This window comes from Poromitra crassiceps (assembly GCF_964638095.1).
Source record: "Poromitra crassiceps genome assembly, chromosome: 10".
Taxonomy (NCBI): Eukaryota; Metazoa; Chordata; class Actinopteri; order Beryciformes; family Melamphaidae; genus Poromitra; species Poromitra crassiceps.
In genome coordinates, this window is record NC_139631.1 from 28,967,455 (window position 1) to 28,983,518 (window position 16,064).

Genomic DNA, 16,064 nt, shown 5'->3' on the forward strand with positions numbered 1-16,064 from the left:
TTATTATTATTATTATTATTATTATTATTATTATTTATTTATTTATTTTTACCCCGACCCTGCCTCATAGACCTCACCGATGCGTTACCAATTTGTGATTGGGAAAGAAAAATCATTGTTAGTGACTGAGTTTGAATATTCCATTCAACTTCGTCCACCGGTCCCCCTCCCATATTATTATTATTTTTTTATAACGTTTTTTTCTGATTTTTCTATTGGCCTCGGCCAATTTCCCCTGCTGTCCCGGTCATTGCTCCACCCCCTCTGCTGACCCGAGGAGAGCTGTTAGACTAGCACTTCTTCTTCTTCTGCTGATACTTATGCATTCATCTGCCGCTTCTTTCCACCTGACAGCGAGGAGTTTCACCAGCAGCATGTATGTAACGTGTGGGAGGATCACGCTATTCCTCCCCCAGTTCCCCTCCCCCCTGAGCAGACCGACCAGACAGAGGAGGCACTGGTACCGCGGCGACCAGGACTCCTACTCCACCGGCTTCCCACCCGCAGGCACGGCCAATTGTGTCTGTATGAGCGTCTGACCAAGCCGGAGGTGCCGCTACCGGGAATTGAACCCGGGTCTCCGCGGTGGTAGGCGAGGGCTCTTACCTCGACGCTACCCCCTTCATAATTGAAAGAACATGAAAGGGAGAGTTCGGTGGGAAAGGCAGGAAAGAGGTCAGAGGAACAAAGGGAGACTGGGTGGTTTGTGTTTACAAAGGCGTCTAGACTTGTTGGAGCTTCCTAATAAGTGCAGAAAATAATGGATTAATTGTTCGTGCAACTGTGAGAATAAACAAACAAAGTCTATATAAAGCTTTTCTGATCGCCAATCTATTAATCACGTGGGCCTTAATGCCTGTATCAGTCCTTTTTGCCACAATAATAACCAGACTTTTATTGCCAGTCTTTTTATAACTCCCAGCACACGCCTAGCTTAATCCTTGCGGGCAAGTCGCTCCCCCTTCTCTCTCTCTCAACCACCCACACCCACACATACACCGACACACACACGCACGCACACACACACACACACACACACACCGACAAACGCACGTGCACGCACACACACACACACACACACACACACACACATGCATGCACGCACGCACACACACACACACACACACACACACATACACACACACACACACCGGCTGTATGAGCCAGCAAGCTGATCAATCACAGATGGAGGTCTGGCTATTGCTATTCACCTCTTGCCAAAAGCTTTGCATTTAGACTCTTTCTGTCTTTACCACTCCTCCCATTTACCGCCCCCCTCCCTATCACCACTCTGTCCCCCCACTCTGTCCTCCTCTGTCCCCACCGCTGCCACCACCGCTCGCTACATGCTAAACAAAGCACAGCTCCAGTTTGCCTCCCGGGGGCAGTAGAAAAAGGCCCTGGTTCTGGTTCTGTCCATATGGACATTCCACTTCTCCTGCATTCCCAGCAGACTCAATGCTTTTGTTCTGTGAGTAAAGAGGGGGAACAGCCCTCAACTTAAGAATGCCAACTTGCTGTTCCTGCGGTCTGTGACACCCTAAGCAGTGTAAACACGGACAGGCCCAGAAACCAGAGAGTTAAGCCTCAATGTGTGATATCAGCTATAAAAGACTATACACGCGTTGCTCCTATTCAGATTCCCTGTTTATTTTCTAAATGGAAAGCCGTGTTTGTTGTTATCGCCATGGTGTTTCGGTGACACTTCCACTTTCCGGACGTTCCAGCTCACCTTATTCGAAACAACACTGTATAACTTGTACTGTTGCCTAATTGTCTCCAGTTTTTCTTCACACCCCGCACGCCTGTCAACACTTACATCGTTGTTTTGAGTGTCCACCTCGGAGACCGTGTCGAGACCACAGCTGCACGTCTTATTCCATTTCCCCTGGTATCATGACCTCACTCACGGCCATGTTGTGTTGTGCTGCAGAGAGTCAGAGCCCGCGGTGTTGTCAGTTAACCAGTCTGCAAAGCACTTACACTTTTCACATGTGTCCGAGTTGCATGTTGTGTCTGCATATCAATAGCATGTGTCAGTCATTTCAGACGCTTTAGTGGACTTGTTTGTCTGGCAGCGGTATGCCGAGAAAAGGCCCAGATGTTACATTGTTTTCCTCGTTTGACATTTGGCGAGTTGACATCAACTGTTTTCTGACTGTACATTGTAAAGTGATTTAAAAAAAAAAAAAATTAAGTAAAATTGGATCTCTTAACAGACTCATGGTCACATTCTGTCCCGTGGTTGTGTCCTTTGAGCCTGGATAATGTTTCACCATACCTCCGCGCGCCTTTCCCAGACAGACTGCAATAAAGCGTTTCCTTTCCTTACCGTGGAAAGGGCTTGCTTTTGGGAAACGCACGTATATATGGCCTCTCTCATGTTATGCAGAAGAAATTAACCACGGTCAGAACCTATTCCAGAAACGTCTACACCCTCCTTTCTTCTGTTGACTCACACTTAAACAAAGCGACCAGCACACTGAGGGATGCTCAGCGTAGCTTTTTAAACAACGTGTTGTATGTGGTGAAGTGTTGCCGGTGAGTGTGGATGCTCTCCCTGCTGGTCCCTGCTGGCAGTTGTACAGTGAAGAAAATGATATCTCTACCACATGCCGTTCAGAAAGTGCAGTCCAAATTACAGTCTGGCGCTCCGTGTTCTCAAATATGCTGGAACATTTGAGGGGGGAAAAAGAGAAGCTCGCTGACTTCTTCACACTCACAGTGTTGTGTAATTTTTTCACTGCTTTTTAAATTTAGAGCGACCACAACCTTTATTTAGACTTCAGCGCTCCTGAAATATGCCTCATGCAGTTGTGGCTGCGTGTCAGTGTGCCAGCGCACACTGACACACACTTGTGGCTGCGCGTCAGTGTGCCAGCGCACAATGGAATGAGTGGCTCTATGAGGGTCTTATTCAGGCTGCGAGGAGAATGGGAGTTTCAAGTGATATTTAACATCGGTGCATTTTCACTCCTGATCACAATTGATTGACAATATTTTCCACTTGAAAATTTGCCTTTTTATTTAATCTCTATTTGACATTCTTTCATTGTGTAAACCTATATTTTCTATATGTCTAGAGTCAGTTGTAATGCTGCCTTTTTGCAATTTTCAATTAGTTTGAAAAAAAAAGTCTGAATTTCTGGCGGTGAATAGAGTTATCTTATGCCAGAGGTTGACTTTTAATAAACGTATAATTATTTAAGCTCAAAGCGAAAAGGTATGAAAGTAAAAAAGTTTGATATCTTAGTAATTAATGTTGGAAATTTGGGCTTCATGTGTGTGTGTGTGTGTGTGTGTGTGTGTGTGTGTGTGTGTAATAAGTGCGACAGCCTCTGCGAGTGTCCAGATTGTGTTTGTCTGTATGGTCTGTATTGAATTGTCGAAACAAGAATGGTGGCTGGTCTGCAGCTTCCTCCATCTTCTCCTTATTAACACCTTACTTGAGAACCAGCTGTCAAAAGCTAATGAATTTGGCCTGGATTAGCCTGACGTCTGAGGCGTATGCTGTCGACCACAGAGAGCGTTTGTCTTCCAGCTCCGCCGGTCATGGGAGGTCGATCTGGAAGACACCACAAGGGAAGAGAAGCGCTGCTGCGTGCACGCACACACAGATTGCCGGGGATGTCATGTAAGGCTGATATACAGATGTGATGCATACGCAACGTGTATTTTCAGTCCTCGTTATTTTCGCTCGACAACTCAGCGCAGTCATTAGGACAACATTTGCTTTGGATTAAGAGGGACAGACATGATCAGACAGCAGCCAGCGACTCTCCCGTTGGCAGAGCAGACATTGAAGGCCACTGCTTCACCATGACAACTGATGGTTGGGGTGGTGGAAATGGACCTCAGGTCAGGAGTGTCCTGTCTCCGTTTAATCATGGGGGATACGCCACTCCATACCTGAAGCACAGCTCAGAGTCTCTCAGAGAAAGTGCTGTTATGCAACACACTGTAGGGCAGGCGTGCAGTGATGATGACATGGCAGCTGGAAGTGGTTTGTTCACAGAGTTGCATCATGCTTTGGTCCCCCTGCAGGTGTTTCATGTTACTTTTCTATAGATACAGTCGGTCTGTGTGGGAACACCCACAAAATGTTACTAAATGGCTGCCTGGCACGTGAGACTAGATGGTGGGGTCAAAAAACACACATCGTATAACTCAATGGGTTGACTCACCAAAGGACGGTGCTGCGGGCTCTACGCTACAGGATTGGCGATTCAAAAGCAGGTACATAGACGTCTGTTGAGATGTTACGTTCACTGCGGGGGGTTGAATCCCTGATCCTGTCTGCCTGGGCTGGGCTAGCAGCTAAATGATAACTCTGCTGCATTGGAAGAATGGGAGGATTTACCCCACGCTGATCCATTGAACACGCATCCTATGACGAGACACTGACTGTATCTATTGATGCACCTGAGTCTCCATTACTATCAGCTAAGGCTGGCTAGCTCAAGGAGGGTACGCTTATTCTGCTCATTTTGATCAAATGTAAATGCAAACATGAACCTATTTCCATTTTTAAACTCCATTACTCCATTAGCAGTTGCAGTTGAAGTAGGTTGATGGATGGGGGCAGTGACAGAGAAGCACCAGAAACACCTCCACTATCTATGATTCATCGCCCCCCTCTCTCACTGACGCTGCAGCTTTATCTGCCAGTCACTCTGCACCTCTCCCTTCTATGTCTCCTGTGACTGGCTCTCTGCGTCTCTCGCCTCTCCCTTCCTCACCAAGTCTCTTCTTCTTCTGAGGCTCAGAGTGGTCTCCAAGTCTTTTCTTCTTCTGAGGCTCAGAGTGACCCCCAAGTCTCTAATTCTTCTGAGGCTCAGAGTGACCCCCAAGTCTCTTCTTCTTCTGAGGCTCAGAGTGGTCTCCAAGTCTCTTCTTCTTCTGAGGCTCAGAGTGATCTCCAGTCTCTTCTTCTTCTGAGGCTCAGAGTGGTCTCCAAGTCTCTTCTTCTTCTGAGGCTCAGAGTGACCTCCAAGTCTCTAATTCTTCTGAGGCTCAGAGTGATCTCCAAGTCTCGTCTTCTGCTGAGACTCAGAGTGATCTCCAAGTCTCTTCTTCTGAGGCTCAGAGTGATCTCCAAGTCTCATCTTCTGCTGAGACTCAGAGTGATCTCCAAGTCTCTTCTTCTGAGGCTCAGAGTGATCTCCAAGTCTCTAATTCTTCTGAGGCTCAGAGTGACCTCCAAGTCTCTTCTTCTTCTGAGGCTCAGAGTGACCTCCAAGTCTCTTCTTCTTCTGAGGCTCAGAGTGGTCTCCAAGTCTCTTCTTCTCAGGCTCAGAGTGATTTCCAAGTCTCTTCTTCTTCTGAGGCTCAGAGTGGTCTCCAAGTATCTTCTTCTTCTGAGGCTCAGAGTGATCTCCAAGTCTCTTCTTCTTCTGAGGCTCAGAGTGATCTCCAAGTCTCTAATTCTTCTGAGGCCCAGAGTGATCTCCAAGTCTCGTCTTCTGCTGAGACTCAGAGTGATCTCCAAATCTTTTCTTCTGAGGCTCAGAGTGATCTCCAAGTCTCTTCTTCTTCTGAGGCTCAGAGTGATCTCCAAGTCTCTTCTTCTTCTGAGGCTTAGAGTGACCCCCAAGTATCTTCTTCTTCTCAGGCTCAGAGGGATTTCCAAGTATCTTCTTCTTCTGAGGCTCAGAGTGATCTCCACACATGTTTGGAATTCAGGAGTTATCTAGAGGCCATACGGCTGGCTGTCATGTGTGAATGTCTGCATGCGGCTCATGCGCGCTCCCACGGAGCCTCGTCCTAGACGGAGGGAAGTGTACCCCCAGCCGTAGTCGCAGAAGCGTATTGTCCCCCCCCCCCCCCCCCCCCCTCCAGAGCTCCGTGAGCTCGTGAGTGCATGAGGACAGAGACGATCGTGACAGATTATTATTATATAAATAGTCGATGTGAAAGAGCGAGCAAAAAACACATGCCATTTGGTTTTCAAATGAAGCTCAAAACTGCTCCGTGTGCGACAGCCAACATGTTGCGGATTGCTGGATTGAAAGGCTCATGGCTCTGATCTGATTTCATGTCTGCTTCGCACAGCACACACATTTAATAAGCATTTTTGGACGCGAGGGTCGTCCCGCTTCCCAGTATTGGACATCGCTAGGTAGGGTATCTGGATCTGGTTGCGTTCATGTCTTTGATTTAACGTTTACACAGCGTTCGCGCAAATTCCAAGTAGCGTCAAGTCAGGCAGTATAAAACGAAAACTTCCGGGTATAACCTTCGCAATAATGGCAATTAAATAAAGTAAATGCACGTGTAATGTTTTTTTGTGTGTGTTTCGAAAGATACAGAACGGAGATAAACTGGAAGAATATCTGCTCCCTTCGAAAAGTCAATTTTAACCCGTAGTGAGTCGACATTCTGATTTTTTGTTACTAAGTAATACAACATTTATTTTATTTTGAAGGTAAAAACGTCTAGCTTCCTTTATTCTGTATAATTCTAGTAGGTTTGAGGCATTTTAGGACTGAACATAGCAAAGACCTGTTTTGTTTGTACTGCTTGCGACTCGAGGAAATCGATGCATCTGGGCGTGAGTTGTAGGGTTGTTTAATTAATTACTTGCTAACGTTTATACGCCGTGAACGTTAGGCAGTTATTGCCCATTATGTATTTTTAGTTTTCACAACTGTGTGGTCATGCCCAAATTCCCCCACCCCCGCCGCCCGCCCCCTCTCTACTTTACAAACTCTGCGGAGGTGCTACTCATGTGTGAATGCAACATGCCTCATGTGTGAAAGGGTACACTTCACCTATCATCCGGGGCAGGCTCAGTGGGGGGCAACCCTGACCTGATCCGGAGTTCATGTGTGAAAGTGGCTCAAGTCTCTTCTTCTTCTGAGGCTCAGGGTGATCTCCAAGTCTCTTCTTCTTCTGAGGCTCAGAGTGGTCTCCACGTCTCTTCTTCTTCTGAGGCTCAGAGTGATCTCCAAGTCTCTTCTTCTTCTGTGGCTCAGAGTGATCTCCACGTCTCTTCTTCTTCTGAGGCTCAGAGTGATCTCCAAGGCGGCCTTGGAGATCTTGCTGGCCTTCTGTTGCTAATAAAGAGTTGGAGTGCCGGCTGCAGTCTTGGCTGGTGGACGCCGAAGCCTCGGGGCACCGGGGGAGCAGCGGCGTACGCTCAAAGCCCAGCCAGATCTCTGAGTGCATTCTAACACTCACCAGAGACTTTCAGATGCATGTCCCCTCTCCTCAGATATCAGCTCAAAAACACACGCTGGATAGCTAGACCAGTGGTTCTCAAAGTGGGGTCCAGGGACCCCCAGGGGTCTTTGAGGGGGTTCCAGGAGGGGTCCACAGCAAAAATCATTTATTTTCACTATAATTCCAGCCATAAGTAACACAATGACATAATGTTTTGACTATTTTGGCCATGGGTTTCGTAGACTTTCTGTAATAAAACATCTAAAAGCAAAAATCGTATCAGATGGGGACCCCGCAACAAAATCTGTCTAATTTGTGTCCGTTTAAAAGTTTGAGAGCCACTGAGCTGGACCACAAACAGTCAGTTGCTACAGGGGAACAACAACTCACATACATTATGGTGATGGTCTGTCAGCTGATGTATTTTTTAGTTTGGATCTGGGACGTGTCAAGGTTTGATAATGATGGATTTGTATCCCGAGAGGCCGGGTTCACGTTAATTTAGGCTCAATATTACAGCTAATTAGTCTCTCCTCAATAACACAGCTGCAGCAAAAGATCAGCGGTTGTGGAGAGCAAATGTGTCACTGTAAGGCCAGGCTAAAGTGTGCGAATGTCCTGTCACACTCTCAGCTGTGATTGGATGCCAGTTACACTTTGCCTCTCTTCCATCACACTCTCAGCTGTGATTGGATGCCAGTTACGGTTTGCCTCTCTTCCATCACACTCTCAGCTGTGATTGGATGCCAGTTACACTTTGCCTCTAGCTTCCATCTGCTTTCATTTACACCCAACAAACATGGTGAGTTATTAAAGCCCGCAGGGGACCAGTAAATTCAGCCACAGGGTCGCTCTCAGCTCCTTAAAGCCAGCCGCCTGCCCATGATGACGGGGTGCAGTGAAGGCGCTCTCTTTGGCTCTGGAGCCCACTGTCCTGCCTAGGGATGTCTGGAGCCCACGGTCCTGCCTAGGGATGTCTGGAGCCCACGGTCTTGCCTAGGGATGCACGATGATATCGGTATGTCATCGGTATCGGCCAATAAAGGCCGTAAAATAAAATATTGGCATCGGTTTCGGTTTCAGGCCGATAAAATGACACTTTAATTATGTCAAAATGCTCAATGCTTCTTTTTCTTTTTTCTTTTCTTTTCTTTTGCGCGGGGGCGGGGGGGGGGGGGGGGGGGGGTTGGGTTAGGGGTTCGCCCTGTTTTCTCCCCAATTGTACTTGGCCAATTGCTGTCCCGGTCATTGCTCCACCACCTCTGCCGATCTGGGGAGAGTTGTAGACTAGCACCTGCTGCCTCTGATACATGTGCAGTCACCAGCTGCTTATTTTCATCTGACAGCGAGGAGTTTCAACAGCAGGACATAGCGCATGGGAGGATCACGATTAATCCCCCCCGAACAGGCGCCCCAACCGACCAGAGGAGGCACTAGTGCAGCAACCACCAGGGACACATACCCCTAATCCGGCTTCCCACCCGCAGACACAGCCAATTGTGCCTGTATGGATGCCTGGCCAAGGCGGAGATAACACGAGGGCTCAAACCTGCAACTCTCATGTTGGTAGGCAGGGAATCTATCACTGTTGCACCATTGAGATATATAAACTACCTGGACGGCCTTGATGCTTGACTAAATCATGTCATAATGTCATAATGAAGTGTTAATTCCACTACAGGAGAGACTTGATGTTCTCTGAAATTATGTGGGAGAAATGTGTGCATATAACGTTATTTGCAATCAGCAATCGGCCAAACGAGTTTGAAAATATCGGCATATCTGATATCGTCCCAAAAACAACAATATCGTGCGTCCCTAGTCCTGCCTACGCTGGCGGACCCCTGGATTCGTCCCCAGGGTCACAATCCACGATGACTAAAGAGCTGCGTGTGCAAAATAGACAGAATGAGACCAACTATTTGGTTCCACAATGAAGTCAACGTATTGTGCTATGCTTTGTAATATGAATCATTCAGCCTATATGGGCCAGGAAACAGACAGGCTGACTGTCAGTTTCACTCTCACTCTCACTTTTTCCAGAAGGAAATAGTGCAGACACAGTCCATCTCAACATACACTCATCAAGTCTGAGAGTCTAACCAGAGGTGTGCAGTCTCTCAATGTACACCCAGCAGGCCAATCAAAGTGTTGTTTTTATGTCAGATGACAGATTGAGGAGGTTAGAGGTTTAAGCAGGGCCCAGCCATAATTGCTGCATTTTTTTGCACTTGAGCTCACTGTCTCTGGGGACAAATCTCATATTAAGGAATATTATGGAAAAAGCCAGTTATAATCCTGTAGGGTTCTTGAAGACAGTAAGGAGTCTTAATACATTTTTGCTGAGAGCGGGTCCTTTGTTATGATTATGATGATGATGATGAATGTTGTTTCTCTTGACGTTGAAGTCTTCATTCGATGTTGATTGACATCACATTAACTCCTTCATTGTGTATCAGAAACAAATGTAATCCGGTGGTTTATTCCTCTCTGCAAGCTGGACAGTAGTGTTGTTATCTTTAGCACAGCAAAGCTCAGATGCTTCTGTTGAGCAGATGGAAGGAAAGCCAACCAGCATTAAGGAAAGAATGCTGCTAATTTGGGTCCAAAATATTCCGTGGCCTCTCCTAAATTAAAGCACATTTTCCTAGCAGGTTGCTCCCAGTTATGGGACAAACATGTAACGTATTGCTCATCAGTCAGCCAGTACAATACAAAAGCAGATTCTTGCTATATGACGTACATAATTTAGTATGGCAATGAAAGGCAACATTGTTTCAGTGATACGATTATCTTTGTTTTCCTTTCTGCCTCTTTTTCAGACCAAAGACCAGCAAGACCAAGCTTTAAATCAGAGCAATAAAGTCTTCCTCTACTGCGGCTTCTTGGACTATAGGTGGGTCTCCCTTTACGCACAGCATAAGACACAGCATGTTTCAATTAGCAAACTCCATTCAACATTCATACTTAAAGTCCCAAAAAGAGATTTTGTTTTGATTGTCAAGTTTGCCTATTCGTTAAGGCTTTTTAACCAAAGGTCCAGAAAGCTGATCGTTCCTTTTGTCACTCAAATCCAGTCCGGTGTTACACATGTTGCCGTTTCTTGGTTGGTCTTGAGAAGCAAACCTTCCGTGATACAGTGATCTGATAAGTGGAGCCAAAACACTATTTAGAAAGCATAAATCATTTTAAAGGGGAGTGTGTTTTAGTTGGACTCAAAGGCTTCCTCTCCTTAACTCCCCTTTCGCCTTGACGTTCAAGAAAAATATGAATTATTGGGTTGTCCTGTCAGATGTTTCATTCGGCAAAATAGTCTCTGCGAACCTAATAACGGATCATGTTGAATATTGCGAGCCATCAGTGCTCCTCCAAAAACCCTCTGCCTGCCCCACCCCCACCCCCCCCCCAACCCCCTGGCATATCTTTGTTTTGATAAGATCCATGCTTACTTGTTTATAAAAGAATGCATAGTATGTTCCCCCAAACGCCACTGGATAATGTCTGAGTCTGCACGCCATATTTTCTCTGTGAATAAAGTTGTCTTCTCTCTCAGCTCAAAGGAGGGCGTATGGTCCAACGAGGGCTGTGTGCGCTCAGGTGGGAACATGTCGTACTCTGTGTGTCTCTGCAACCACCTCACCAACTTCGCCATCCTCATGCAAGTGGTGCCTTTAAAGGTAATGACGCTTTGGCCACCAGGGGAATTATTTTCTTCCCATAACCGCGTGGAATCTGTTCCCGGGAAATGTCTTTTGTTGCTTTTTGCCGGGAGCAATAGCATTGTTCTTCTGCCCCACCTTGATTCCATAGCGAGGTTCTCCCTCGGTGCGCTTGTCTAATCCACACAGTATATAACTAGATTTGTAGGAGTGTAATTGGACAGGAGGCAGTGGTTTACCACACAGTAACCCACCACCCAGAGGCCCCACTGCTGCTTTTGGGACAGTTTGCCATTCCTCCCTGTAGGTCAGTTGTAAGCGGACCTATACGCAGTAACAATGTTGGTTTCACTGGTGGTTTTGAGAGAAAAGTCCTGTGGACAACCATGATTAAGTGTGGTTATATGGGGGTCACTGCGGAGGTCAGTGGTCTATTCCTCAAGGGCCACAGTCTCTCAAGAGACCAAAAACTATCCCTGAGAAATATCTGGGTTAATATTTATGCCACTACTACTCACTTTCTCTCTGAATGCTCTGCATTAGTATTCACACTACACTGTTTACAATATATTTGACATGAAGTGCATTTAGCTGACTTACCCAGGGGGACTTGGGTAAATGCCAGCCCTGTGTACATTGTCACCACAGACTATTCTCCGTTATCCCAGAATACGCTCCATGGGAGTATGGGCAGCATCACGGATGACTTCTTTAAATAGAAAAAGAGGAGTCCTCTTTGCAGCTCAGTGGGCCAGCGCTGTATTTAAGTCACAGAAGTCTATTTGATGCTATACTTTCCCTCCAGCAGTCTCTAATTAGTGGGCTGCCTCATCCCTCAGCTGCTGCTAGGGGAACATCCCACGCATCCCTATTCTGGAAGGCAGAGGCTTGTCAAGCCTCCTAATCACAAGGCACATGTGAAGAGACTTAATGGAGAATCAAACCCAAACCCTCAAAATAGCTTCCACTCAAAAACAACATCAATGCTCCGGGCCGTATGCCACCACGGATATGTATGCATATGGACACATACAATTGCCACTGTCTCTCTTTGGTTGGTTGGACGATGTATGTTTTTGCATATCTCAAAAACCATAAGAAAACACAGACATTTGGACCGAGGTGTTTTCCTGTGTTATTCGCAGTCACTGAGTTTTTAGAGGAAATCAAATTTACAAAAACAAATTATAAGTAAAGAAGAAAAAAATAAATAAATAGATATATACATACATTATTATGAATAGATCTCATGCAGAAAAGTGGCATGTAATTCTAAGTTTATTTATTTATTTATTTGTTTGTTTATTTATTTTACACTGCGGGAGTTATTTTACTGAAGATTTATTACAATGATAATAGTCTTGCCCAGTCCTGGACAGGAGCCCACCTGAGAGCATAATAATGAGGGTCACTATGGGTCATCATCATAAACTCTCCTGAGCCCCCCCCTTTCAATTTCCTGGCTACCAGTCTACTGGTCGAGGCTGAATAAAACAGGCTGTGTGTGTGTGTGTGTGTGTGTGTGTGTGTGTGTGTGTGTGTGTGTGTGTGTGTGTGTGTGTGTGTGTGTGTGTGTGTGTGTGTGTGTGTGTGTGTGTGTGTGTGTGTGTGTGTGTGTGTGTGTGTGTGCGCATGTGTGCGTGCGTGCGTGCGTGTGTGCGTGCAGACTAGTGCATAGATGGGAGGAGTGGAGGCTGCTGGCCACAGGACAGAAAACAACATCCTAGATAGAGCACTGCTGTTTTGAGGAATGTAGGAGTTCACACCAGCCTATAGGGGGCAGTGTTGCACCACTTTCATGTTGACTTGTTTTATGCTTCAGCTTTACATGTGGCAGCACTAATGATTAACCATAAACCACATTACCAGCAAAGTAATGATCTTTTTCCATTTGATCTTATTTTGGCACTAATTATGATATCCATACACAGCTCACCAATGTCCACCGGGTGGCGCTGTCAACCATCGGTTATATTGGCTGCTCCATCTCCATCTTCTGTCTTACCATCACTCTGGTCACCTTTGCAGTCCTGTCGTGAGTATCACAGCTGAATCACAGTCACATTATGAGGCATAGCCTCATAATGTGGAATATTTAAACACATTTAAACACTAAAAAACTACATTTACCTGAATGTATTTTATATCTACTTATACAGTATACAATTTCTATGTTTTTGATAGTGGTGTTCACCTGTTGCTCTGCAGGTCAGTGAGTACCATCCGTAACCAACGCTACCACATCCACGCCAACCTGTCCTTTGCCATCCTGGTGGCCGAGATCTTACTGCTCATCAGCTCCCGCTTCGAGCCCGGCATGGTAGGTAGCCTACAGCACACGATGCTCTTCAAAGAGGCGAAGCAGAGATGTCACACTCGTGATGATAAGGATGATGATGATGATGATGATGATGATGATGATGATGACAAAGATGGTGATGATGATAATGAATAACGACGATGATTGGTTATGGTGACGATGGTGAAAGATGTAGGATGATTGTCTCTGGCGTTAGCTAATGTAGCAAACTCCGCCAAATGTGAGCAAGACTTAATCAAAAACTCTACCTTAGCTGCATGGCCAAGGCTTAATATATAGATCCATCTCCACAACCATCATCAGCGTTGATGATGGCTGTGTGCTGAAAGGCATCCGTTGTTTGTGCTAGCCCGTTTTATTAAAAGACAAAAGGACATTACGAGTGCAATAGTACACCTTATTTGTGTAGCAGTTGGCACTTTGAATGTTCTAAGTGCCGGGTCTTGTCTCCTGTCCTGTCCCAGCTGCCCTGTAAGGTGATGGCTGTCCTGCTCCACTTCTTCTTCCTGAGTGCCTTTGCCTGGATGCTGGTGGAGGGCCTGCACCTCTACAGCATGGTGGTCAAGGTCTTCGGCTCTGAGGGCAGCAAACACTTCTACTACTACGGCATTGGCTGGGGTAGGTCTGCTTGTTTACACTCAGATGAACATCAACCTGAAGACAAAAAGCACATACAAACAGGAGGCATCAGCATTATTGCTGTGATATACTGTATATTCCTTGTCCGTTTGTGTCATATGTCAGTCCTCCTGTTGTGCATTTTTGCTTGTCTGTTTTAGATAATTTCATATATGTTTTATGTATATCTCCATGATGTATATCTACCTCATGCCATGCCATCTTTGTAGATAAGAGTTTGTTATTTGTTAGTTGGACCTGACTGGTTAAATACTGGCTGCATTAAAATAAATAAATGTGACCCTGCTAAACCAGTGGTGAGTTGCTCTCCGTTGTACCAACAGTAGAGGCAGAGTGGACAGACAGAGAGAGAGTAGAGGCAGAGTGGACAGACAAGCCGGGAGTCGGGACGTATCGTGCATTTGTCTGCTGGGGAATGCATGGTCTCTCCTCCACATGCTGAAGCCATTAGTGGAAATAAGATCCCTTTTTTATTACTTCCTTTCTTTTGGCCAAAGTAATTTCTCGTTTTGTGTGGCCAACTGCAAATTATGTGCCGGAGACTTGTCCGGCAGTTAGAAGTGTAGCTGTTAGACATGTAAAAGGAAAACACTAATTTTGTAATTAACAGCTGCTGCTGCTGCTGCTGCTGCTGCTATTAGCTGTGATACAGGCTGCTGACCCTTTGTCTTTACTTTCCTCCTTCGTAACAGTCTAATGTTCCTGCAGTAGGATTATGCTGGAAACCTCTGGCCTTGGCAAGCCAGAAGATCTTTGAGCAGATCAAAGTATTATAATAAAAAGACTAAGAGCTGTGTTCAAGGAAATGAACAAGGAGCAGATAAAACTGTCACAACAAAAACCGGTCTCCAGTTGTATTTGCAACGTGTCATGGTTTGTTTTAGCCTGCTTGTGTGCCAGGATGGGCGGGGAGCCGTATTTCAGAATGACTTGGGAGTGTACTTGTCTGTGATTGACAGCTTATTGATACATACATACATCCAGATGATCCAGTACACCACGCAGTAAAAAAACACACACAAAAAAACACTATTTTGCAGCCACTTTTTGACCCAAATCTGTCACAACCATCACAACACACGTCTGCGGCCTTGGCAACAAACGTTTAGGGATAGATCTTTCATTTGAGATTCCCCATGTTGATTTGCTGTAGTTGACCATGTTCATAGTCAGGTTATAGGCTACATTATTGGTGAATCTGTGACACATTTGCTTCCTTTTCTTAACATTTCTTTGTTTTTTACCAGGTTCACCGCTGGTGATCTGTGTGGTATCCATGACCTCAGCACTGGACAGTTATGGTGAGGTTGATAAGTAAGTAGCTGAGTCAGCCAGCACACTCAGATCTGGGCATTCAAAAACCATATGATATATACAGTATATGATATATATATTATGATATATATATATATATGATATATGATATATATACAGTATATATATATATACACACACACACACACACACACACACACACACACACACACACACACACACACACACACACACACACACATATACATATATATAAATACAACTTAATACTGAGACTTCTTCACTTGTTCTTCTCCCACCCTCTCTCTCAGCTGTTGGCTGTCATTGAAGAATGGAGCCATCTGGGCATTTGTGGCACCAGCACTGTTTGTCATTGTGGTGAGAAAGTTACTACAAAAACATTCATTTTCACACTTCATAATTCATCGTTTAATTTAGGCTATAATTTAATCTCCATTAAGCGTGCACTAAGTACATTCTACTTTAGGCAAAACCCCCAAGAAACAGCCCAAATAATATAGGGATTCATATTGTGCCATTGTGTTAAGTTGATTGACCCTATATGTGCTATTTCTGCTCTGACTTTCAGGTGAACATTTGCATTCTGATATCTGTGACAAGGATCATATCTCGTATCAGCGGAGAGAATTACAGGGTTCATGGAGACGCCAATGCTGTCAAGTGCGTCATTTTGTTTTAATCAGTGGGCTGATGCTCAAACTCCACTATTGTTGGGACACGGATATAAAACGATGTTGTTTGTTTGCAGGCTGACTGCGAAGGCAGTGGCTGTGCTGCTGCCTATACTTGGCATCTCCTGGATCTTTGGCGTTCTTGCTTTCAACACTCACTCCCTGGCATTCCTCTATATCTTCGCTGTGTTCAACTCGTTACAAGTAGGTTCTTAACTATAGGATTTATTATTAATATTATTAGGGGTCCAAGCACGAAGTGCGTGGATCCCTATTGTATCTGTTCCGTTTATTATTATTATTATTATTATTATTCCG

General features: G+C 45.3%; 1 protein-coding gene across 1 annotated transcript in view; it reads left to right on the top strand.

The window, feature by feature from the left end:
• The window catches only part of adgrd1 (adhesion G protein-coupled receptor D1), a 39,094-nt gene that overhangs the window by 18,821 nt on the left and 4,209 nt on the right, over positions 1-16,064 (top strand). The window contains exons 15-23 of the mRNA XM_083643892.1: positions 9,984-10,057; positions 10,715-10,838; positions 12,752-12,855; positions 13,029-13,140; positions 13,605-13,758; positions 15,027-15,093; positions 15,366-15,432; positions 15,644-15,735; positions 15,824-15,950. Of these exons, the coding sequence (XP_083500018.1) occupies positions 9,984-10,057; positions 10,715-10,838; positions 12,752-12,855; positions 13,029-13,140; positions 13,605-13,758; positions 15,027-15,093; positions 15,366-15,432; positions 15,644-15,735; positions 15,824-15,950 (921 nt within the window). The remainder of the gene's footprint in view (positions 1-9,983; positions 10,058-10,714; positions 10,839-12,751; positions 12,856-13,028; positions 13,141-13,604; positions 13,759-15,026; positions 15,094-15,365; positions 15,433-15,643; positions 15,736-15,823; positions 15,951-16,064) is intronic.